At 39.4% G+C, this 26933-nt stretch overlaps 1 protein-coding gene across 9 annotated transcripts in view; it reads left to right on the forward strand.

The window, feature by feature from the left end:
• The window catches only part of ADGRG6 (adhesion G protein-coupled receptor G6), a 153908-nt gene that overhangs the window by 107673 nt on the left and 19302 nt on the right, over positions 1-26933 (forward strand). For all 9 annotated transcript variants that reach the window (XM_043888669.1, XM_043888676.1, XM_043888675.1 and 6 more), the window contains 9 exons: positions 786-957; positions 3138-3278; positions 6644-6763; positions 9295-9340; positions 10859-10965; positions 15338-15465; positions 16222-16490; positions 17646-17742; positions 20237-20520. In XM_043888669.1, coding sequence (XP_043744604.1) covers positions 786-957; positions 3138-3278; positions 6644-6763; positions 9295-9340; positions 10859-10965; positions 15338-15465; positions 16222-16490; positions 17646-17742; positions 20237-20520 — 1364 coding nt within the window. The remainder of the gene's footprint in view (positions 1-785; positions 958-3137; positions 3279-6643; positions 6764-9294; positions 9341-10858; positions 10966-15337; positions 15466-16221; positions 16491-17645; positions 17743-20236; positions 20521-26933) is intronic.

Here is a 26933-nt window from a genome sequence, read left to right on the forward strand (position 1 = left end):
ACATAATTCAATTTATATCCAATTATTTCATTTAATATGTTAATAGTAAGATATTTGGGCTTCGCAGATGGCTCAGGGGTAAAGAATCTGCCTGCCAGTGAAAGAGATGTGGGGGACACAGGTTCAATCCCTGGGTCGGGAAGATTCCGTGAAGGAGGGCATGGCAACCCACTTCAGTATTCTTGCCTGGAAAATTGCATGGACAGAGGAGCCTGGTCGGCTGCAGTATGTGGGGTCACAGAGAGCAGGACATGACTGAGTAGCTGAGCATGCATGCATACTAAGATATTTTTTCTATTTTCTTTCAACCAGATTTCTTTGATGAAAATTTTATCTTTGTTTGAATGTATTCTCTAACTTACCTTATGCAAATAATAATTACAAACTTTTTTTACAGGGTCTTGCAATTCAAAAAATACTTTTATTATATTACTTCCTTTGATTCTCATTCAGTATAAAGTAGGAAGAGAATTTTTCGTATGAGGAAAGAAAGGCTAAAATAGATGAAAAACGGAGTATTTGTTTAAGATAGCTTTATTGTTGCTTTTCCGTAAAGCATATATTTCTCTTCAAGTTTATCTCTAGAATTCAGTGTTTTAACTGATATTATTGTGGCATGAAGTAATTAACTTAATGCGTATTCATATTAAGGTCAAAAAAAATTTTTTTTGAGATCAAAAGATTTAAGGATGATTTTATTTGGTTGGTATTTTGTCCTGCAGGAAATCACATGTGCGCAGGTATCTAAAATGTGTTCCTTAACAGTGCTATTGTTATTTCTTTAGAGCTTTAAAAACAATCGATGAATTGGCCTTCAAGATAGACCTACAGAGCACAACACATGTGAATATCACAACTCGGAATCTGGCTCTTGGAGTATCATCTGTGTCCCCAGAGACCAATGAAATTTCAAATTTTAGCATTGGACTTCCAAGCAATAATGAATCATACTTCCAGGTAATAAGTTATTGGTTTCTGTAATCAATTAGACAAAAATCTCTGATCTTCTGCTAGTTGCTACGGCAAGGAGATCTTGGTTCTAGGGATGGAAGGTAAGTCTGAAGGCTGACTAAGATTAATAACAGCAGTAGCCATAAGGCATGTGGACTCAGGGAGGAGGTATACTTTCAGCTTACCTTCTCCAGGAGGTGATAGTGGAATTAAATGTTAAACTATGAGTGAGTACCACCCTACTGGAAGTGGGATATGGGATTAGTTTAGTCAGAAGAAAGGGCTTCCCTGATAGCTCAGTTGGTAAAGAATTCACCTGCAATGCAGGAGACCTCGATTTGATTCCTGGATTGGGAAGATCCCCTGGAGAAGGGATAGGCTACCCATTCCAATATTCTCGGGCTTCCCTTGTGGCTTAGCTGGTAAAGAATCCGCCTGTTATGCGGGAGGCCTGGGTTTGATCCCTGGGTTGGGAAGATCCCCTGGAGAAGGGAAAGTCTACCCACTCCAGTATTCTGGCCTGGAGAATTCCATGGACTGTATAGTTCATGGGTTTGGAAAGAGTCAGACACGACTGAGTGATTTTCACTTTCCTTTAGTCAGAAGAAAGACCTTTTTAAAGACCCAATGATGGGAAGATGCATGGTGTGTTCTCTTTGCCAGTATTTCTCAAACTATTACCTTATAACCACCTAGAGAACTTACCAAAACAGATTGCTGGGGCTTCCCTGGTGGCTCAGTGATAAAGAATATAGGAGACACAAGTTTGATCCCTGGTTTGAGAAAGTCCCACATGAAGCAGAGCAGCTAAGTCTGTGTGCCACAACTATTGAGTCTGTCCTCTAGAACCTGGGAGCCACGACTACTGAGCCCATGTGCTGCAACTACTGAAACCTGCAATAAGAGAAAGTGAAAAGTGAAAGTTGCTTAGTCGTGTCTGACTCTTTGCCCCGCCAGGCTCCTCTGTCCATGGAATTCTCCAGACAAGAATACTGGAGTGGGTTGCCTTTCCCTTCTCCAGGGGATCTTCCCGACCCACAGATCAAACCTGCATCTCCTGCATGCGGGCAGATTCTTTACTGTCTGAGCTACCAAAGAACCCAAGAGAAGCCACCGCAAAAAGCCCACACACCACCACTAGAGAGTGGCCGCCGCTTGCCCCAGCTAGAGGAAAGTCTGTGCGGCAATGAAGACCCAGCAGAGCCAAAAATAAATAAATAAAAAAAATTTCTGGGTCCCATCTCCGGAGATTCTAATTTAGGGCCCTGAGTGGATCTCCCAAGTTTGCACTTTTAACAAGTTCCTGGGTATTTGCTAGTACTGCTGGTGTGAGGATTGTATTTTGAGAAACAGTGATATAGAAGGCTAAGAATGGCAGATGAAAATGAGGCTGAACAAGAAATTCAGGGCCAGATTGATGGAGATCCTCTCTGACCTGTTCAAGTGACACTTTAGCAAATAATTGTTAGGTTCCTCCTATGTACTAGACAGTGTTAGCCACATGGGCAAATGAAATGATTGAAACATCACGCTTGACATCTAAACGGCTGGCCTGTCATGCTTCTTAACTGTGGAGATAATTCAAGATAGAATATTTAAAAATCTGTATATAAGGAAGAACTTTCTGCTTTGGACCAGCGGCTCTTTTGGAGTAATTCTGTTTCACATTTTAAGAGTTAAAAAGCAGTCAGCGTCATTCTCATTTCAGGTCCATTTGCAGGAAAACACTCTTTTGCGTAATCTGTTGGTTCAGGAAAAATGGTACCCAAGAACGCTCATAAAACTTCAGCTGCTTCCTCAGTGAAAAGATACTCATTCTTAGCCATAAAACAAATGAGCTCCAGCCTTTTTTTTTTTTTTTTTTTTCTGGTAGTTATTTTTTCACAGTGTGTTTTGAGAAAAACACAAAATCTTTTAAGTACAAATCTAATCTTTATATTTGAAAATGTCAACTGATTTGTAGATTTCTCGGTTTGAGGTAAACTCAGTACATTTCTTGTTTTGCCACATTTGTAAAACTCAAATAAGATCCAGGCCTTAAGGGACTTGTACGGAGGGCAGAGACTGTGGTCGAGGTAAAGAGGAGACCAGGCTGAGTTTTGATGACGGCAGTTACTGTCCTAGGGAGTAAAGTTATCATTGCAATTTAAATATAATTACTCAACTGGTGTCTGTGTGTGTGACAGATGGATTTTAAGACTGGACAAGTGGATCCATTAGCTTCTGTCATTTTGCCTCCGAACTTACTTGAGAACCTAAGTGAAGAAGATTCTGTATTAGTTAAAAGAGCACAATTTACTTTCTTCAATAAAACTGGACTTTTCCAGGTAAGTGTTCATTAACTTACTATTTTTCAATCAGAAATAGTTTCCTTGCTTAAAACGAAAGATAAAAGTTCAGGTTTCTTGAAAATATGTCAAGAGATATAGAAAAATTAATCTACTATATTTTAAAAAGTTATTTAACATAACTTTAAATACTTTATTTCTGATAATCATATGCTTATTAATAAGATGTGTTCATTGAAGTTTTTTGAATAAATCAGATTAAGACTTGCGTGATGCAATTAGAAATGGAATTTGTGGAGCAGTTATTATTTCTTATTTCTTTTGTTAAGTATTTTATGCTCTCCAGCAATTTAGATCTTCAGAGTTAAAGAAATTGTGTGCCAAAGGAAAGGTTTTTTTCTTGAATCAGCGGGAAGCACTGTTTACATAATGAGCAGCATTCTTGGCTTTAATCAGTTTTCCCATTAGTATTTCAAATGGCCTTTGGCCTTCCCACATCCCCCGAGTAGTGTGGCATTGTGCTGATCACATATTGTCGTTTTTATTGGCATCCTTTCCAAATACTAGAAAGTCCCCTGCCAGCAAACACTGATGACCTCTGGTTGCCTTTGAAAGTACAGCTCATTTTGAGCAGTTTCACTGAGCCCTGTCAGTAAAAGTTTTATCTGTTAAATTGAGGATACCTGTGTCTATCAAACAGTGTGACCTATCTGCAAGTTTGAAAGGCAGTAGAGGTGTTTTTCACTGCGTCACGTTGAGAACAATGGCAAAGGAGGCTACGGGGAAGTAAAAGGAGGAACATGGAACTGTTTATAGTCATTAACTCAAAACGCTTTAAAATGTTATCAGCAAATGCTTTAAGAACAAGCTATGTACAATTTTGGAGTAAATTAAGAATGTAATTACATGCAATTGCTCTGAAGGATTTAATAGCTACAAACACTTAAAAATGCATTTGTTAAAGTTACTGGAGACGTGTAACAATGGCACCTTTTAAAATAATAGGAGAGGACTTCCCTGGTAGTTCAGTGGTTAAGATGCCACGCTTCCAATGCAGGGAGCCTGGGTTCAATCCCTGATCAGGGAAGTAAGATCCCACATACTTCCAAGTGTACCTGCCAAGCCCCAGCAAATAATAATAATACAAACAAATGCAGTAGGTTTTGGATGATGTGAATAGTGGGAGAAGAGGTCACTGAGAGGAGAGGGGGGCACAGGAGGAAGTCCTAGTGTTATAAGATCAGTCACTGTTTCATTTTGAGTCTCTTTCTTCTTCTCACGTGATCACTTCCTTCTCCTTTGGCATCTCCCAGTCCTCGACATTGTTAGGAAACATATGTTTGGTTTTTAAAGTAAGTTTATAGAAGCCTGAAAAACATGGAAGGTTCTAATGCTACTCCCCTCACAAAGGGAACAGAGTAAGAGTATTTTTTTATTAATTAATTTTGATTGCAGTATAGTTGCTTTACAATGTTGTATTAACCTCTGAAAAGTGAAAGTGTTAGTCACTCAGTCTTGTCTGACTCTTTGTGACCCACGGACTGTAGCCCTGCCAGGCTCTTGTGTCCATGGAATTCTCCAGGCAGAATTACTGGAGTGGGTTGCCATGCCCTTCTCAAGGGGATCTTCCCAATCCAGGGATTGAACCCAGCTCTGCTGGGTACCGTCTGAGCCATCAGGGAAGCCTGGGGCCATGTTAGCCTCTCTGTGTGTTAGTTGCTGAGTCTTGTCCAGGTCTTTGTGACCCCATGGACTGTAGCTTACCAGGCTCCTTTCTGTACCTGGAATTCCCCAGGCAAGAATACTGGAGTGAGTAGCCATTCCCTTCTCCAAGGGATCTTCCCCACCCAGAGACTGAACCCAGGTCTCCTGCATTGCAGGCAGATTCTTTACTATCTGAGCCACCAGGGAAGTCTTACTGCTCAGCAAAATGAATCAGCTATATATGTATGCATATCCCCTCTCTTTTGGATTTCGCTCTCATTTAAGGCAGGACAGGGTATTAAGTCGAGTTTTCTGAGTTTTACGGTACGTTTCCATCAGCCGTCTAGTTTATACATAGTATCAATAGTGTATATGTGTCAGTCTCTTCAATTTCTCCCACCCCTCCTTTTTACCGGAAAGGCTGCGTATCTCCAAACCATAGCCCCCTTTATTGAAAGAGAGCACACAAACCTAACCAAAAGCTATATTCTGGGTGCTGAGAACTAGGTAGCATTGAAGGAATCCTGTAGTTATTCCAAAAGAGCTGATTTACAAGCTGTAATAGAGAAATTGAGGAGGTTCAACAAGAAATACAGAGGAAAAGAGAAAGTGATGATAATCTATTGTTCCCAGGCATTTTGCAGCACAGATTCATTAATTTGATTTCCTGGCAACCTTAACTTTGAAGTGGTAGCTACAGAAGTGGTAGCCACCAGCTGTACATTCGGAGATGGTAGAAGTTCCGGTGGAGTTTTAATCCAGTAGAATTACATTTAGGTTTACATTAGTAAACACTCAGCTTTCCCTGGTTGGCTGAGCTGGTAAAGAATCTGCCTGCAGTGCGGGCCACCTGGGTTCTATCCCTGGATTGGGAAGATCCCCTGGAGAAGGGAAAGGCTACCCACTCCAGTATTCTGGCCTGGAGTATTCCATGGATTCTGTAGCCCATAGGGTCACAAAGAGTCAAACATGACTGAGCGACCTTCACTTCACTTCACTTTAGTAAACACTCGGGCACCCCTAGAAGCTCAGACAGTAAAGAATCTGCCTGCAGTACAGGAGACCCGGGTTCCATCCCTGGGTGGAGAAAATCCCCTGGAGAAGGGAATGGCAACCCACTCTAGTATTCTTGCCTGGGGAATTCCGTGGACAGAGGAATTTGGTGGGCTACAGTCCACGGGATCGCAAAGAGTCAGACACGACTGAGCGACTTTCGCTTCACTCACTTCACTTCTAGTAAACACTCAAGACTGTTGTCACGAACCTGAAAGATGAATTGATTTTTATTTTTCACACCGTATTTCCTTGTTATTTCTTTAGAGGAAAACAGCTTCATCTATTTTTTATGGTAGGGAAATGATCTAACTGTCTCGCAACTTTTTATGAGTGTATATTATTTGTGAGTTTGCATTGTTTCAGATGTTAACTGGCTGACATCAGTCACAGCAATCAAGAATGAAGTTTTATGAACATTATCTTGCAGCATTGGCTCTCAGATTCCTTCAATGTATTTATTATAATAAGGGAAATAGCAGAGCTCTTTCAGGAAAGCTAGCAGTTTGATCTTATAAACAGGATGTTCTATAACTGAAGATCTTAAGTGTAAGAAGTGCTGACAGATTGCTTACTTTGGAACACCAAAATAAAATAAAAGGGTGTACTTCTGACTAATACACAGTTTTTTTTTTTTTCTTTAAAAGGATGTAGGAACCAAGAAAAGCACCTTAGTGAGCTATGTGATGGCGTGCAGTGTTGGAAACATTACTATCCAGGATCTGAAGGATCCTGTTCAGATAAGGATCAAACACACAAGAACTCAGGTAAAGAAAAGCTGCAGACAGCCATGGGGCAGAGGCTGACTGTTTCGTAGAACTCTGAGGCATCTTTTAAAACATGGTTAGAAGTAACTTGTACATTGTAGGTTTCCACAATGGGGAAACCAGCTAGTCCGGTAGTCCTATAATGTCACAGCAGATGATGGCAGTAGGATGAGGGAGGGAAATTTAGTCTTTTCTAGGATTCAGTCATCTGCAGAGGAGTGAGAGTGAAGGAAAGAACCACTCCTTTTAAGAAACGACATATGATTTGATGCTTTCAAACTGTGGTGTTGGAGAAGACTCTTTAAGAGTCCCTTGGACAGCAAGGAGATCAAACCAGTCAATCCTAAAGGAAATCACTGAAAGAATATTCATTGAAAGGAATATTCATTGAAAGGACTGATGCTGAAGCTGAAGCTCCAATACTTTGGCCACCTGATGCGGAGAGCCAACTCCTTGGAAAAGATCCTCATGCTGGGAAAGATTGAGGGCAGAAGGGGGCGACAGAGATTGAGATGGTTGAATGGCATCATCGACTCAACGGCCCTGAGTTTGAGCAAGCTCCAGGAGTTGGTGATGGACAGGGAGGCCTGGCCTGCTGCGGTCCACGGGTTCGCAAAGAGTCAGACACAACTGAGCCACGGGACAACAACAACAAATAATTATTGAATTGGCCATAAAGTTCATTTGTATTTTTGTGCATCTTACAAAAAAACCTGAACAAACTTTTTGGCCAGCCCAGTACTTCAGCTAAATTAGATCTAGACACAGTGCACAACTGTGTCGTTCAAGGTTTTTGTTGTCTTTTTAAAGTCAAGTGAAAGTTAAAGTCGCTTAGTTGTATCCGACTCTTTGCGAGTATAGCCTACCAGGCTCCTTTGTCCATAGAATTCTCCAGGCAAGAATACTGGAGTGCTTATCCCTTCTCCAGGGGATGGATCTTCCTGACCCAGGAATCGAACCAGGGTCTCCTGCATTGCAGGCGGATTCTTTACAGCTGAGCTATCAGGGAAGCCCTTTTAAAGTCAAAGATGACTGAAGCTGGGAAAGCAGAAGGGAAATGGGAGAAACAGGAGAGAGTTGGCTTATTTTTTTTGAGAGGTTAGTGCTTGTCTAAAACCTTGGCACATGTTGCTTTTTTTTTTTCCTGCTTCATCTGTTTATTTGATAAAATTATGTGGGGGTTCTTATTGTCCTCAGTGGCCTAACCACAGTGTTCCCCTGTTTTATAGAGGCTCCCAGTCACGGTTTGACTATTAGGCAGGCAGGAAGGCAGGCGGGAAGTGACCTGGCTGATAAGGAGTAAGGCTTGGAATTGAAGTCTACTAAGAATTCGCCTTGCTTTGTCACGGAACCCTCTGAGACTTCCCTGTTCTACCCTTTGGCCTCCTTTGTTTCAGCTCCTTCATCCATAAAGAATTTTTTTTATCGTGGTAGAATGTGTTGTTGTTCCATAAGCTCAGTCGTGTCCTACTCTTCACAACCCCACGGACTGCAGCACGCCAGGCCTCCCTGTCCATCACCAACTCCCGGAGCTTGCTCAAACCCATGTCCATTGAGTCGGTGATGCCATCCAACCATCTCATCCTCTGTCGCCCCCTTCTCGTCCTGCCCTCAATTTTTCACAATATCAGGGTCCTTTCCAATGAGTCGGCTCTTGGCATCAGGTGGCCAAAGTATTGGTAGAATATACATAACATACTATTTTAACCATTACTAAGTGTGCAGTTCTGTGGGTACATTCACACTTCTCTGCAACCATCACTACATCCATCTCCAGAACTTCTTCATTTTCCCCAACTGAAACTATGTCCCCATGAAACACCTCCCATCCCTCCTCTCTCAGTCCTCGGAAACCTCCTTTCTATTCTGTCTCCATGAAACTGACTATTTTGATATCTCATATAAGTGGAATCATACAGTATTTGTCTTTTTGTGATTGGCTTATTTCACTTGGTATTTTCGAGTTCTATCCATATGATAGCATGTGTCATAATTTCCTTCATTTTTAAGTCTGGATGATATTCCATTGCATACACACACACACACAGACACACACACACACATTTTGCTTATCCATTCATTCGTAATGGGTACTTTTGCTGCTTCCATCTTTTGTGAATAATGCTGCTCTGAACATGGTTGTGTAAATATCTGTTTGAGTCCCTGCTTGTGATTCTTTTGAGCATATATCTAGAAATAAAAGAGAATTTTGAAGATGAAGTGAAATTTTACTGTAAAGAGCTTTGCTAAATGCTTAGAATTGCACTTTATTATGAGACATAATTAGTAACCTGCAGATAAATGGATAAGGTGATGATCCCTTTGGAGCTATAATTGATTTCCATTTGAAGTCTGTGAGAGCAAACCCCTTAAACTGCCTGCTGTTCTTGGATCATATTGCTGTGGCTAATGGTGATCTATTCCTTTGTGAAAACCTTAGCATTTTTACTCATTTCCCATATTCAAATTGTATGATTTTTTTTCATTTATTTTAAACACAGTTTCACATGTTTATTCTTATGTTAATATAGGCAGTGGCTCATCCCATCTGTGCCTTCTGGAATCTGAACAAAAATGGTAAGTTTTAAAATATTGGCTGTCTTAATAACAACTGAATTTTAAACCTTGTTAGACACCTCCATTTCCTTTAATTCCATCTCAGATCAGAGTGAGTCACAATGTAAGTGTGATGGCAACTGAACTGCAAAATTTAGTTTAGGTAGCTTGGGAAGAGAATTCTTATTTCAGTAACTTTTTATTCATTGCAAGAAGAAATAGGCACACTTAAAAAAAAAACTACCTCTAATTTCAGTAATTTATAAAATATAGCATATATTTTTATTGCCCCTTTTAGATGAATGTCAATATACATTTGATCACATTTCTTCTAGGACACTTCTGAGATTATTTGATGTGCACGAGGCATGCAATTTAAAATCTAGTTTCCAGACCATGGGTTATGGGGGGATATCATATTAGAGGGCTGTAACTATAGGAATGGTTATAATGGATACACGTTACTTGAAAGAAATGAAGTGCCTCCAAAATGACATTTTACAGTTGAGAGAGAAAGGCAAAATTAAGGGGTAAATCACTAGGTGTAAAGGGTGGTGACGTCTGTGAAGGGGAGGGGAAACCTCGCACCTGGTTATCTTCTCCTGGGATGCCCCTGCTGTTCTGCGACTCTGCAGTGGGACCACAGTGGCCCAGTCACACCAGCGCTGGTGTAGGCTGCTTCTCAGAAATGTGATCTGAAGGTGTCCCAAACCTCATGATACTCCTTATCCTAGCTGGAAAGTTTTTGTTGCTGTTTGGTTTCTGGTTGCAGTTTGAGAAGATTCTGATTTACTCGCTACATAGTTAAAAATGATATCACCTTGTAGCCTTAAAACACTTTTCAACTATATGTGTCCCATTCATATTCCATATCATACCATGAAAGTCATATAAGATGTGGTAAAGGCATTACAGTAAGCTGTCTCTGTGCATGACTATTGTGTGCTTCATAGCATGTTCCAAGGAAACTGACCTTTGTTCTCATGTCTTCCCAGAGACATAGATTGACCCAAGGGGGTAAAAAATTGCATTGATCTCTAGAGACTTTGTTAGTATGTAACATATTTGGAAAGGAATATTCTTTTTATGGAAATTGACTTTAAAATATATTAAATAAATTATCTATCAATTCATGCATTAATATATTTATGTTAAATATATATTTATATAAAATATAATCTACTAAATGAATGTCTTATATATGTCTTATAGATATACTCAATATGCATACATTAAATAAGTAAAATATATATCCATATATTTTGAATTTTAAAAATTGACATTTTTGCAGTCTTCCTGAGGAGGCACTTCCATAGGACACAGTTGAAAACCACCACCTAACCTCTAACTGCCCACCTTGCAGTAACATCCAGGAATCGAAATTATTCTAAGTATTGGCAGTTTTCAGAACAGTATCCGTTTTGCAGACAAACTGCAAGGCAAAAGAGACTGAGGCACAGTTCCCCAGGGGAAAGCTCCCCCATCCTGGGAAAGGAACTGACCCGCAGGCATTTTCACACTGTTGATTTCTTCCCACAGAAGGTTCTGGATTTTGGAACACTTCAGGATGTGTTGCACACAAAGATTCAGACGCCAACGAGACAGTCTGCCTGTGTAACCACCTCACCCACTTTGGGGTTCTCATGGTAGGGGAGGAACGTCTAAACTCATTTTGAAATGATATAATTGTGGAAGGCGTGTTTCTTTTTGTGAGTCAGCCTTTATGGGTTATGTGTTTGGGAAAATTTTTCCCTAATAATTTTCATCTATAGCCTGAAATCTTGATTCTTAAATAAGAATCTAACTGGCAGAGATCATATGTTTAAAATGTGCAAGGTAAGTATAGAAAAGAATACTGTTCCCCCTACCCGCCCCCCTGCGCATTAACAGTAATCACAAATAACCTCAGAAACAAGAAAATCACCGTGAAACCCTTGAATTAACAGAGAAAGTTAGGGAGATGGGGAGAGAGAGGGAGGGAGGGAGAGAGAGAGAGAGAGAAAAGTTAAAGAGGGAGAAAATGTTGGGTTTTACTAGCATGGAAGTGAGCTGTGAAAAGTCTCATCAAAAATCACCTTATAGTTTATTATCACGCGTATGTTTGAATGGAACTTTGTACCAGGTACTGGTGATCCAGCTGTGACCCCAAATGACTGCAGCCCTAACTGGAGATCACGCCTATTAGCAAAGACTAGTAACTAGGGTAGTGTGGAGGCCTGCCAGAGAAATGATGGGTGTGACATTTCTCTCACAACTAGACCTTCCTCCCTTTCTTCCTGCCTTCTTTCCTCTGGCCCCGGTTTTATCTCATTAACCAGCCTGTCCAACAGTTCTAAGCAGAAATTAGATAGCATCAGTATGTTTTTTCAGCCCACCAAATTTTCAAGAGTCAATTTTCGAGAGTCATACAAGCAGGAACTTGTATGACTTCATCCACAGACTTACACCTTCATTTTATAATCTGGTATGCTAGTGTTTGTGTAAACACCTTTCTGGTATGAAATACACCCTCCAGGTCCAAACAGAGCCATTGTTTCTGCATAGTTTCCATAAAGGGATCAAACCACATTTGCTTTTTAATTGAAGATGGGAGTAATGAGTGCTTAGGCAGTAAAGCTTTTCAAATTGAATCACAGAGGTCGGGTCATGTGTATCCAGTCTGTCCCTTGAATCTTTACACCCACTTCCAATGGGACTGAGAGGAAGCCGCGAGGGGCTGTGGGTGCAGTGACGGCTCGTGCATCTACTTGGCCTAGGGACTGATAAATGGCCTTGTCATGAGGCAGCCCTGCCCGTTGTGATTTTCCTGACAATCCAATACTTAAAGCTCTGAAGGATAAGACTGTGGCATTTAAAAAGACTGACAATCATAGAAAATAACTTTTTAACTTTCCTCAAATATTAATGTCTTCATTTACTGACAGACCATGAAAATGAACAATTAAACTATAGCATGTCTTCCCTAGATGGTTTTTTAAAATCCTGTTTTCTTCTGTATTCATTTTTTTTGAAAAGTGACAGCATCTTTCTTTCATGAAATGCTGATTTTGCATCATTAATCATTTAGGTATACAAGCTTTAGCTTAATTCCTTGAAGTATTTAACTGTGTGTGTGTGTGAGCAGGATTGTATGTGTTGTAAATCAATATTAGATAAATAGCTAGCAATAATACTGTTCACTGTTCAGAGATGATTTATGAGTAACCAAAGTTTGGCTTCCCATTACTTTTTTTCAAGTATTGTTTATATTTTGTTATGAATTTATAATTCTATATTACTTTTTCTGTTGTCATTTGATGAAATAATTAGTTTTACAGGTATAAGGGTATGTGCATTTTTCATTGCTTTTTTTCCATTTTCCATTGTGGCTGCTTTTATAGGATTATAAAGTTCTGGAAGAAAAACTTTCCAGAATTTATCTTTTCTGGTCATGTGCCCACATCCTTTCAGCATTTCCAGACCACCAAGACATTGTTAAGAGTCTTTCTTGGTGTACAGACTCTTTATTCACTTGTGTAAGATATTCCTTGAGTCTACTTTGCCCCATGACACATTCACCATATGAGAAATTAAAAAACATACCCCAGATTCATAACTATATCTCCTAATCTACAAACATATGAACATTTTCACATCCTCTGTTACATGTATTTGTACATTTGAACATGATTTTCATATTTTTTGACATCAGTATGTTTTCATATTGGCTCGTTCAGAGGAACAAATATTTTCATATTCTTCATTCTTTAAAAGTACGAAACAGCATGAGAATTGTGTTTAAATGTGTAACCGTAAAGAGCATTATTTTATTCAATTTACATTTTTAAACTGTGGCTCTAATCACGACTTGCAAGTCAACCACATCTAATGGAGAGCCGTATGTTTTTCAAGAGGTAATAATGAGTCCTTCGGAGGTTCTCAGGATATTTCTCTGCTCCATCAAATCCTGGAGTAACCAGAATTTTGATCGGGGTAACCTACCAGTGAATCGAGTGGCCTGGCTCAAACACACCCCATGTGCCAGGGGCATCTCAGGTCCTCCCAGTGGTTTGAGGGGTTCCTGGGAGAGGTGGGTAGGGATGGTCCTCTCTGACCCTGAGTCCCTGTGTCTGCTGAATTCCATCACTTTGTGTATTTCTTGCTATCACACAGGTACTGTTACCTGCTCCTCACTGTGTCAACTGAACCTGGAATTAAGTCACACTCGTGGTTTCACATAGATATACACTCATACAAAATGACTTCCTGGAGGTTTTTGTATGAATAGCAGATTTTATTGACATTTTGGTGACAATTAAAGAAAATTAACATTACAGAGTGAAAAACCTATAAACTTTTTTTTCCCCCATAATTTAAGACCTCAAAGTTTAAACCAGATATTCCATGTTCCTTCTCCAAAAAGGCTCTGTTTTCAAACATCTGTATAATGGAGATGCCTTTCTCCTCCAACCAAGGCTAGAGTAGGTGGTCTTAACTCAAAGATTTATCCCTAGTCCAATTCTCCATTTAAGGAAGAAAAGAAAGGTTTTCCTACCACGCCTGAATCTTGCACGTCTGCCTCCTTCTGCCCAGTGAAATGAAGGCTTTGTATTCACATGCAAAAATGCTTACTTCTTTTTAATCACAACAGCCTCTAATACTTAAAAAGAAAAATTTATTTTCTGCGGTGCTGGGTCTTCGTTGTTGTTGGCGGACTTCTCGTTTTGGCGGCTTCTCTTGTTGCAGTGCGTCGGCTCTAGAGCGCAGGCTTTAGCTCCCCTCAGCATGTGGAGTTTTCCTGGACCAGGGATCGAACCTGTGTCCTCTGCATTGGCAGGTGGATTCTTATCTGCTGCACCACCAGGGAAGTGCAACCCCTAACACTTTTAAGTAACAGCTTTTCAAGTATATAAAAATCAAAAAAACTATGACAACCCCCCCCCCCCCAAAAAAACCTCTTGGTGGCTTCTCATTTATGAAAAAAGAAAAGGAAAGACCTTATATGTACCAAGCTTCGCAATGAGCACAGTAAGAACCTCAGCACTATTCTTAGAACTGGGCAGCCACGTGCCAGCCAGCCGCTGGCTGTCTCGGATGAGTCCCACCCTACCAAGCAAAGAAGCCAGGGCCCACCTGAGGGCTTGGACACATGGGCCACAGTGGCTTGCATTTGTGCTTGGGACCCCAGCCCTGCAAATGGTGGGAAGGGTCTAGTTATTTATAATGCAAGACAATGACCTCCTTTCCAGTTTTTGTTAGGGGAACCAGTGGTTTTGTTCTTCAAGTTATACTGATGTGCAAAGAGCTTGGGTAATGGGTAATGATAAAAAAACCATGTGCAACTCTCAATAATGCTACATTTTTGTTTCATGGAGTGATCCACAAGAGTGCAATAAGTGGAAATTTCAGTACAGGCATACCTCGGAGATATTTTTGTGGGTTCAGTTCCAGACCACTGCAATAAAGCAAATATCAAGATAAAATGAGTCATACAAATTTTTGGGTTTCCCAGTACATATAAAAGTTATGTTTGTACAATACTGTAGCCTGTGAATGTGCAATGTCATTATATCTAAAAGAAAAAAAAAAACAATATAGATACCTTACTTTAAAATATTTTATTGCTAGAAATTGGTCACCATTGTCTAAGCTTCAGTTTATCAAGCAGTGACGTCGAAGATCACTGATCCCAGGTCACCAAAACAAATATAATAACAATGAAATGAACAAGTTTTAAATATGATGAGAATTCCCAAAGTGCAACATGAGACCCAAAGTGAGCAAATGTTGGAAAAATGTCTTAATTCAGAGTTGCCACAAATGTTCAATGTAATGTTTCAATGTAAAAAGAATGCAGTGTCTGTGAAGTGCAATAAAGGCAAACACTTAAAATGAGATCCGCCTGTATTGATTTACACTGTTGTTGTTAGCCCCTAAGATTGAGTTGCGATTCTAAGTGTTGTCACGAAGCTTCTACTAAAACAAAACAGCGTTCTCATAAAAAGAGATTATTACAGCTGTTTCTCATGTTTTTGGTAGGACCTTCAAGGAACTGCCTCACAGTTGGATGCAAAAAACACTAAAGTCCTCACCTTCATTACCTATATTGGGTGTGGAATATCTGCCATCTTTTCAGCAGCTACCCTCCTGACATATGTTGCTTTTGAGTAAGTTTTTTTTTTTTTTTCTATCTGCCAAATCCAGAGCAGACTGTTGCAAAACATGAATATGAGAATTGTCTCAGCTTTTAAAAACATATATACACCTTGTGAATCATGTAGGATTCAGTTTTAATAGTCAGATTTCTCATGAGATGTATCATGCAACAGAAATTTCCCAGCTTTAGAATCTTAATTTATAGTTACTGTATTTCTATTGATAAAATATATTTAAGCCTGTTACAGATGATTAGTATTTAAGTAAATAACAATTGTATGAACTGCTTTTTATGGTAAAAGATGAAAACATTTTTGTGAAAATACAAGATGAAAAGATGGAAAAAAGATGAAAGCAAAATCGTATAAAATTGGTTTTGAAACAGGAAGTCTTTTTAAAAAAGGACCCTGACCTCATTAGAAATCAAGAAATTTCAACAAATTTTAGGGAAATTGGTTTTTAACAAAAATATTTTTTCTAATAAATCTATAATTTTTCCTGGATTAAAAAAAAATCAATCTGTTGTAACCAATTAGAAATTTTGGAAACAGTTTTGAAATAAGATTAGTATTTTTAAAAAAATCTTTATAATTTGCCTGGTACTCATATCTTTGGCCCTCCTCCCAGTGGAACCATGTCATAAAGATGGTACTATCTAGGTTATTGCAGAACTGTATAAGATGTGAATTAACTGCCTGTGCTTAAAAAATTTATTTACAATATTATTCTCATATATCTTCCTATTGCTTCTCCTTTTTTTTCTAAAGAAAATTACGAAGAGATTATCCCTCCAAAATCCTGATGAACCTCAGCACAGCCCTGCTGTTCCTGAATCTCGCCTTCCTCCTGGATGGGTGGATCACCTCGTTTCATGTAGATGGACTTTGCACGGCCATCGCAGCCCTCCTGCACTTCTTCCTTCTAGCTACCTTTACCTGGATGGGACTAGAAGCGATTCACATGTACATTGCTCTGGTGAAAGTATTTAACACTTACATTCGCCGGTACATCCTGAAATTCTGCATCGTTGGCTGGGGTAAGCCTCCTGCATTTTTTTTTTTTTTCCATCCTGGAAATCACTAGGTTCTCATAGGAGAATCCTATTTTGAAAGAATAGGACTGCTAAAAGAAACTTCAAGATTGTGAATGATATGTATTTGACATACATAACCGAAGGCAGGGGTGTTTTTAAAACTGTTCCACAGTCCTCACAAAAGTCGCTATTAAAGGGGAGAAAAAAAAAAAACCTTAGCTCTTGAGTCACCACCAACTTATTTCCTGTGTCCAGATCCAGCCCACCCAAGTCTGAAGAAGCAGCTGGCAGACAGTGGTGGATTTCCATTATATTTCAAAATAGAAAGGCCAGCTCAGACTCTTAACTATTCTTGCCCCTAGACACATGCCCATGTCTTGGAAACCTGAGCGAAAAGGTTATTTTTGTGAGTGCAACCAGAATACTGACAGAATTCTTGCTTTGAACTTCTTACCATGATTCCTCAGCCAGACACAGATGGCTATGTTAGGCTGTTTACAGTCTTCCAATCAGGCTCCTTCTTTTATCTGGGTTCTGTATTGGGGCAGGCATTTTCAAGCTTTATCACAAATCTCTTTTTCAGATGGCAGGGGGGAAAGGAGACATTTGCAAGGTGTTCAGTACCTCCTTAGGAGGCAGTGAAGGCACCTTTCAGGGAATTCAGGTGGGGTAGCATTTCCCCACTGAAATACACATGCAAATCTATATAGATTCTCATGAGAGAAAAGAGATGACTATAAAGACTTTCTGCCCCCATTGTTTCCCCTCAACTTATTCTGAAGACGTTTCTTTCTATAGAAAGGGGGAGTATGAAGCTGCAGTTACTTTCCAATCTTAACTCGGTCAGTCTAACAGGTGTCATTCATGAAACTACATTTTCTGGTGCTACGTTCAGGATAGGGCAGGTCCTTATACTCTAGTGGGTACCGGCAAGCCAACAGAATACTTAAGATTTAGATTGTTTCTAATTAGAGTTGGATGTTTCATACCACAAAAGGGATTTTATTGTTGTTTTCCACCAAGTTGCCAGTTCTAAGAAATTTGATTTTATAATATGGCGTGTTTACTTCCTTTTCTTTCCCCTTGCCATTTTCAGTCTCATAAAGCAATTTCAGATGCTGCAGAAAAGTTGTTTCTGTCATGGTTTTGTTAAAACAGGTGTGCCTGCCTTAGTTGTGTCTGTTGTTCTGGCGAGCAGAAAGCAAAATGAAGTCTATGGAAAAGAGAGTTATGGAAAAGAACAAGGTGATGAATTGTAAGTAACAAAAGTTTGTTGGAAATTTATCTGTGATGAGTATTATATGCTTTGTTTCCCGAAGTTTAGGTGTGTGTTCATGCCAGTAGTGAGCTTCTTATTTTGGAAGATTAAGTTGTATTTGCATGTCTTTGCCAAGGCCTCTGCTATACCATACATGAATTCAGTTGAAAACCCTGAACTGTGTGAGCTGCTTTTATGAATGTCGTACTCTTCTCATCTGGAGTTCAGAAGAAGCTTAAGATTCTCTCTTCTAGACTTAGAAGACCCAGTCTCTTTGAGGAGGTTTCCTAATTAAACCACATGCATCTTCCAGAGAGTTAAGTAGCAGCATCAGACAGTGAGGGATTCAGTGACAATATGATTATTGTGTGAAGGTGGAAAGAACAGATCTTGAATAATTTGAAAAATTCCCTTCAGACTGTGAGATTGTTGAGGCTAAGATTTTTAAACTGTTCAGTTTAGGCAGTTAAGTTTTCTTGTATTTTATGTAGCACATAATAAGTACTCGGTATTATTTGTGGGTTGACTGAATTACTGAATGAATGAAGAGCTTACTCCTGACTGTGATGCCACATTTCTGTGCTCATTTCATGGATGGATATCACTTTAATATCCAGTCAGTATCCAGTCCTGTTTCTTTCCTCCTGGTCTTCCCTTTTATGTTTCCAAAGTAACATTCAAAAGCCCCCAACAGAGCTAGTGGGAAGTAAAGGATCCAAGCCAGGAATTTCAGATACTAGGGGGACTAGAAAGAAAGATTAGCTCCAGAGGCAAGCTGTATCATTTAGGGGACCTTTAAAATAAGCTATATTAAATGTACAAGTCAGTGCATAAGTTCTAAATAAGGGAATTTAAAAAGTATGTGAGTCAACTTTTACTGGCCTTTAAAGTATGATTCAGTAAACTATTGTGCCATCGACAGCGCTCATTAATTGAGAATTTACTATATGCCAGGAATCTTGTTAGGTTATAGGACTCAAAGATGTTCAAGACAGCTTTTGCCTTTGGGACGATCATGTTCTACCATGGTAGACACAACCTACCAAAATGATGACCATATGCTTTAGAATTTGAAGATTAATTGTCTTAAATAATTCATCTAAATATTTTTGGTACCTCAGAACTTGCATAGTATTAATTATGTACTGGGGCATCTGCAAATTGCAGTATTTTAATTTTACTTTTAGTCCCCTTTAAAATTACTTTCATCTATTCTCAGATATATATCATTCTGAATAGCAAGTGTATCTTTCCTCATTTCACAAGGATGTTATGATGTAAGCTTTTTATTTGTGCATTAGAAGTTTCAGCATAAGAATAACAGAGTTATACAATAAGGTTGTGCCTCAATTAGACCAATTATATTAATAGGAATTACTTTGTTCCTAATAATGGAATCCACAATTATGTATGTCTTAAGTAAGTAGTACTCTTTTCACATAATAAGAAACTTGGAAGAAAGCAACAACTAGCATTAATTTTGTGGCTGAAAATGTTAGGACCAGCAATCCTGCAGCTCTCTTGGTCTTCCTTTCCTGGATAGAAGATGATGACCACAGCCACAGAGCTTGCATTCATGTTCAAAGCAGAAATAAGAAATAAGGGCTTTGCCAGTGAGTCTGTCAGGAATACCTCTCTCAAAATCCCTTAGAGGACTCTGCTACCATATCATTTTGTAGAACAGTGTCCACATACACTCAGTCACTCAGTGGTGTCTGGCTGTTTGTGATCTCACAGACTGTAGCCCCCAGGCTCCTCTGTCCATGTGATTCTTCAGGTAAGAATACTGGAGTGGGTTCTTTCTTTCTCCAGAATGTCCACATGGCCACCATTTAAATAACAAAGGACACTGAGAAAGTTTCCCATCCTCTGGAGTGGAGGCCCATAAGAGAAAGGGGATAGATGTGGTTTACTAAGTTGCTAAGTCACGTCAGTTGTGTCCGACTCTGTGTGACCCCATAGACGGCAGCCCACCAGGCTCCCCCGTCCCTGGGATTCTCAAGGCAAGAACACTGGAGTGGGTTGCCATTTCCTTCTCCAGCGCATGAAAGTGAAAAGTGAAAGTGAAGTCGCTCAGTCATGTCCGACTCTTAGCAACCTCATGGACTGCAGCCTACCAGGTTCCTCCATCCATGGGATTTTCCAGGCAAGAGTACTGGAGTGGGCTGCCATTGCCTTCTCCATAGATGTGGTTTAGGGTGAGCCAAACAATAATGTTTTCACACCAAGTCAGAGTTTAAGAGGCTACCTTGTTTTCTTAATTGTTGACTTAAATAACTAGGTATTAAGATAATGACTATCCAAAAGAAAGCAAAAACAAAAACAAAAAACTTATGTAAACACCCCCCCCCAAATGAAGTGACTTCCTAAAGGCATGTGAGGGGCATTTGAGGAAGGCCCACCTGTAAAGTACGCAGAATCCCAAAGTAAGCCTCTTAGGTAAACAGGGCGTGATGGTTAATCTCTTTCTTTCTGTCTCTTCTCCTTTAAGCTGCTGGATACAGGATCCCGTTGTATTTTACGTGACCTGCGCCGGGTATTTCGGACTCATGTTTTTCCTGAACGTCGCCATGTTCATCGTGGTGATGGTGCAGATCTGCGGGAGGAACGGCAAGAGAAGCAGCCGGTCGCTGCGGGAGGATGTTCTCCGGAACCTGCGCAGCGTGGTCAGCCTGACGTTTCTCCTGGGCATGACGTGGGGGTTTGCTTTCTTTGCCTGGGGACCTCTGAATGTCCCCTTCATGTACCTCTTCTCCATCTTCAACTCCTTACAAGGTAAGATAACTGGTGCGTGCCTACTGAGTCACTTCAGTCATGTCCGACTCTTTGAAACCCTGTAGACTGTGGCCCCCCAGGCTCCTCTGTCCATGAGATTCTCCAGGGAAGAATACTGAAGCGGGTTGCCATGCCCTTCCTCCAGGGCATCTTCCCCATCCAGGCATGGAACTCACGTCTCTTATGTCTCCTGCATTGGCAGGTGGGTTCTTCACCACTAATGCCACCCGGGAAGCCCAAGATAAATGGTACCCACCCCATTTGCTCTTGCATATTTGCACGTATGTGCAGACAGCTTCACTTTTGGACAGACGCCATGCGGCCTTTCTAAGTCACTCTTCCGAGTGCTGAGCACAGTTCCAGGCCCAGAGTGGGTGCTCGTGAAAATGGCCTTGAATGAAGTGAAGAGGTAGAATGTTAGTTTGTTTTCAGTGTTGTATATACCAAGCACCTAAAACTATGCCTGGAAGATAGTAGGTGCTCGGTAAATGTATCTTGTTCATGAAGCAATATGAGAGGTGTCCTCGGGAAGTGAAAGGGAGGCACAGATGCTTCGTGCCTTCTTCACAGTTTTGCTGAGTATTGGTGCTCTTCATGGAACCATGTGGATGTAATATTCTTGGCCAGAAAAATCTTTAGCCTCTGCCAGGGTCAGAGAAATTCACTTTGATTCCTTGGCTCTAAATATAAATACCAACAATCTAGTTCAGAAATGCTTATTTTTTTTCCCCTAAGATATGGCAGTCAACTCAACAATCTAATAAATGGCTTGTTCTGTTTAGAAATACAAGATTTATTTCAAGGAGTTTCCTGTAATGCTTCTAAGTCCGTAACACACACCCTAGTGTGCTCTAGGGTGAATTTAACTTTTTAAACCATTTTTATTAAACTACAGTTGATTTACAGTGCTGGGCCAATCTCTGCTATATAGCAGTGTGACTCAGTTACATACATATATACAACTTTTTAAAAAATATATTCTTTTCCATTATAGTTTATCCCAAGAGATTGGTTGTAGTCCCCTGTGCTATGCAGTATGACCTTGTTGCTTATCCATTCTAAATGTAATAGTTTGAATCTGTTAACTCCAAACTTCCAGTCCATCCCTCTCCCTCTCCCTCCTCTTTCCCCACTGGCAACCAAAAGTCTGATCTCTACGTCTGTGAGTCTGCTGTTTTATAGACAGTTTCATTTGTGCCATATTTTAGATTCACATGTAAGTGATATCTTGTGGTATTTGTCTTTCTCTTTCTGACTTCACTTAGATGATAATCTCTACTTGCATCCATATTGGAGCAAACAGCATTATTTCTTTCTTTTTTATCGCTGAGTAGTATTCCATTATATAAATGTATCACATCTTCTGTCGATAGACATTTAGATTGTTTACATATTTTGGCTACTGTGAACAGTGTTGCTATGAACCTAAGGGTGCATGTGTCTTTTTAAATTATAGTTTTGTCTAAATATATGCCCAGGAGTGGGGTTGCTAGATCATATGGTAATTCTATTTTTTAGTTTTCTGAGGAACATCCATACTCTTGTCCATAATGTCTGTAGAAACTTACATTCCCACCAACAAACACTATTAGGAAGGTTCCCTTTTAGGATGAATTTAACTTTGAACCTTAAGTGAATATGAAGTGTTTTTTTCAAAATTCAGTAGCATTCTGTAAGACGTTGATATACCCTGTATTGTTGTTAAAACTCCCTAATGCTGGACGCACTATGAAGTCCACAGGGCAGTAGGAATCAGGTGACGAAGTTTGGCATCTTTTAGAGCAGGGCATTACTGCTGGCTTACCTAAAGCTCCTGCTCATGCACGTGAAGGTTTGTGGGGAAGGAATAGCTGACTAAAGCTGAAAGAATCTGAGCTGGGATAGAAAGCGTGGAAATCAGGTCTGTGCTTCTCACAGGTGAGATGCCTGAGCAAATGCTTGCAGCAGTGTGTTCTAAGAAAAGTCTGTATTTACCTACAGAAGAGTTTTGACTGCTTTGTATCCACGTATCTGTTTTGCTTGTCTTCCTCAGTTTCCAGCTAGTTCATGAGCTCTTGTTGTTTTAAAAACCTGTCACTTCAAAGGTGCTCAATAATTACTTGATAAGTCAATTGCTGCATTGGTAGATGAAGAGGGGAGGAGCTTGGGGGATGGCCTAAATTCAATCTGAGGCTCCTCTGGCATAAATCTGCATAATTAGTTGAGCAACTTTTATTCAGATTAATTCTCCTTTGACAGAGCAGCTCTGTGCGCTCATTATCCTTAATAAATAAAATAATAAGCCACAAGTGAACGTCCAGAAGTTGGAAACTGAATAGGTAGCATATGAATACATCTGCACTGGGATCCAACTTTGTAAAGTGAGTTTTCCTCTGTTTAATCTCTTCTATAATATACAACATTAAAGTGCCTAGACAAATATTGACAGAAATATCCATTAACATTAGAAAATTCCATGGTTTTATATTTCAGGATTGTACATGGAAGGCACATTAATCTGCCAGCCCAATCTTGCTTTTGCTTTTATAATTTCCTGGCAGTTTCAGCAATCTGCAATAGTTACAGTTGTCTGTTCAGCTCTGTTTCCATTAATGAGACTCAGGATGTTTTATTTTTCCCAGCATAGGACTCCTCTCAGGAGGGAAAAATGTTGTAAACCATCATCAAGTCAGTGTTCTTCATAAATCATTGACTTTTAAGGCTGATTTTAAATGATATAAATTCAGAACAGATTTCTGCACATTCAATGATATTAAAAACACCTTCTAAAAGGAAAATTTAAATTAAAAGGGAATGATACAGAGCACATGAATCTAACAATTCCTTACTGGCCAGACTTGTACAACAGCTTCTTCAGACACTATGGAAAGTCATTTAATGGTTTTTATTTGCATCATTTTTGGAACCTGTGAGAGGCCTAGTGGTTATTAAAAGTATATGATTTATTTAAAAAAGCATGTGGAATTTAGACAGTTTAAAGAAACAATTCCATGAATACATAATGAACTCAGGTTGAACTTAGGCAAACTATGTTGTGTCGACTTCTTTATGATATTCTTTATTCAAGCCCCCCCCCGAATAAAACTTGGTCCCTATGTCTCATGGGGCTTATATTGTAGTAGGAGAGACTGAATACTGAGTGGGTAGCCTTTCTCTTCTTCAGGGGATCTTCCCAACTCAGGAATTGAACCCAGGTCTCCCGCATTGCAGGTGGGTTCTTTACCAGCTGAGCCACAAGGGAAGCCCAAGGAGAGACTGACGTTAATAAAATACACCATATATAATATACATGGTGGTGTTGAAAGCATGTGATAGGAGACATGATGCCTAAACTGAAAGCCGAAGGATCAATAGGAATTAACTAGATGAAAGGTGGGGGTAGGAGTCGGGTAAAAACTATTTCAGGTAGATGGCATTTCTTGTGCAAAAAATTTGCTGTAATTGGTAAGTGTAGCATATACTCAAGGCATTAAAAGAAAGTATATCCCCGGAGAACCAAGAAAGAGCAGGAGAGTGACAGAGCAGTGGGTGTGATACAGAAGGAAGGTGAAAGCTCTGTATTTTGATCTGTGTAAGAGCATTTAGAAGTTCTTGAAAGGTTTGCGACCTGTGGACTGATATGATCGATACACATTTTGTAAAGATGAAGCTGGACATAATGTGGAGAACGGATTATAGCAGCCGTGTAGTGTCTGTAGATGAGAGTCTGTGGCAATGGTCCAAGTAAGCTAAGATGGTTCAGTGTTTTAGAGTGTGATGGGAATGGAGGAGCCTGAGATACGTGAGCAGAGTCAAGAGAATTTGCAAGTGTGCTAGTAACGAAATACTTAGCATTGGCTTGATCATTAAATTCTTACTTTTCTGCACTGATGAGGATAAGAAAGCTTCATGTGAATACAATATTGTAGTGATTTGAAGCCTGGAATTGCAAGAATTAGCAATGGCCAAAGATTAATAATGTAATGTAATGTTCTGAAACCTAAAATCATGCCAAAGTAAATTTTAATTTTCTCAGATTTAGCTTATAGTTGAACATCTTAAAATCACCAAGATCACAAGTCACTCTTGAGGGTTACAGAGGTGAGGTCTGGCAGGGAGGACCCACGATGTGTTTGAGAAGTGATGTCAGGTCATGTGTATCAGAGGAGTGGCTTTTGCTAGTATATGTCTTTTCACTTTTGTGTATGTCTTTAAATTTTTGGTTCAAATATATTAAAAATCCATGTTATCTTTCAGGATTCTTAGAAATACATGTGTGTATGTGTGTGTGTACAAAGACATATACATGTATAATTATGTCAGTACTCATATTTATGTAGCTTATTATTAAAGCTTTATATGTGTATTTTTATTTTCAAAGCATATCTTTATTTTTATGAATTTTTAAGATACATTTATAATTGCACAATTTAGTTGCAAAAAAATCATGTTAGCCAGATATCATAAAATTATTATAATCTGTGCAGTTCTACCTAAAAGTTTACCTACTTGAATAAGCAAATGAAGTCGCTTGAATCCAGGCTGAAACCAGGTTTACTATTTCCTGCTTTTCCACCATATGTTGCTTTGTTCTGTTTCTCTTACCTACTTCATTTAAGTTATATACTAATTATTTCACTGCATCTTTTATTCTAAGATGAACAGATAAATATACCTTCTCTTAACATGGCACAATTATGTTTCTAACTCTTTTTTCTCTCTTTGATGCTTTCCTGGGGTGAGAGTGGCAAAGCATTTTATTAGACATTTTAATTTATTCTAAAGAATGCAACTTGAGAAGATCATATAGTATACAAATTGCTATTCAAAAGAGAACAGATGTTTGACAAAAATACATCATAATTCACATGCCTGAGGACATCAAGAAATATAATGCAATTCATCCTAAAGAAGTAAAGGGTAGTTCTCTGGTTTCTGGGAGGATCTTGCCCAGAGTCCTCTTGGGCATCTGTAATATATCCTTTGGTGATATTGATGTACTTGCAGGATTGAGTTACTGCTTTGAGATGCAGCCTGTGCACCTTGCTGCTTATTATACAAATGATAAATAGTATTTCAGACTGTATATTTTTTCATTACTGTACAAAAGTATTTGACACTAAGTGAAAAAGCTGGCTTAAAACTCAACATTGAAAAAACAGATCCAGTTCCATCCAGTCCCATCACTTCATGGCAAATAGAAGGGGAGAGAGTGGAAGCAGTGACAGATTTTCTTTTCTTGGGCTCCAAAATCACTGTAGACAGTGACTGCAGGCGTGAGATTAAAAGATGCTTGCTCCTTGGAAGGAAAGCTATGACAAACCTAAATAGCATATTTAAAAGCAAAGACATCATTTTGCTGACAAAGGTCTGTTTAGTCAAAGCTATGGCTTTTCTAGTAGTCATGAATGGATGTGAGAGTTGGACTGTAAAGAAGACTGAGCACCAAAGAATTGATGCTTTTAATTGTGTGCGGAAGACTCTTAAGAGTCCCTTGGGCTCCACAGGCATCAAACCAATCAATCCTAAAGGAAATCAGTCCTGAATAATATTCATTGGAAGGGCTGATGCTAAAACTGCAGCTCCAGTCTTTGGCCACCTGATGTAAAGAGTCGACTCATTGGAAAAGACCCTGATGCTGGAAAAGATTGAAAGCAAAAAGAGAAGAGGGTGGCAGAGTATGAGATGGTCAAATAGCATCACCAACTCGACGGACATGAATTTGAGCAAACTCCAGAAGCCAGGGGTGCCTGGTGTGCTGTGGTCCACGGGGTCACAAATAGTCAAACAGGACTTAGTGGCTGAACAACAGCAAACATCAGATTAGGCTTCTCCAGCACGTAGGGAAGTTTAACTCTCCTGACACATTTAACAGGATTTAAAATGTAGCCCCATACTGAGAACTTACTAATCAATTTTCCTTTTCCATGCACATGAAACAATATTGATTAATAGTCTCAGGCATAATTGGTCCATCTTCTGTACGTATACAGTGCAGCATATGGTTCTGTAAATAGAAGCTACCATGGCAAACACGGAAGGGTATCATCAATCTACTCAGAGATCATGTTTGCCGTTAATTAGTTGGGTAACATTAAAATACCCAGAGCAACAGAAATAAGTTATATTTGCATAGTGTGCTGTGGTTTACAAAGCACTTTCACATAACATCTGTGATCTGATGTGTAATTCTTGCAGCAAACATGAAAAATAGGTACCCAAGAAAGGATATTCTCCCCATTTTATAGATGAAGAAACAGGCTTACAAGAGTTCATGACTTTCCCAAGATCAATTTGAACCCTACAGTGTAATATTTATAACATAGCGTATGTGAGCATAGAAAAGCACATTAGGTGAGAAAGCATGAGCAAAAAAATAAATTACTGCCTTTTCAATTTTTTACTTCAGAGTTTCTAGGAAGTGAATATGTCTA

This window comes from Cervus elaphus, chromosome 26, assembly GCF_910594005.1.
Source record: "Cervus elaphus chromosome 26, mCerEla1.1, whole genome shotgun sequence".
Taxonomy (NCBI): domain Eukaryota; kingdom Metazoa; phylum Chordata; class Mammalia; order Artiodactyla; family Cervidae; genus Cervus; species Cervus elaphus.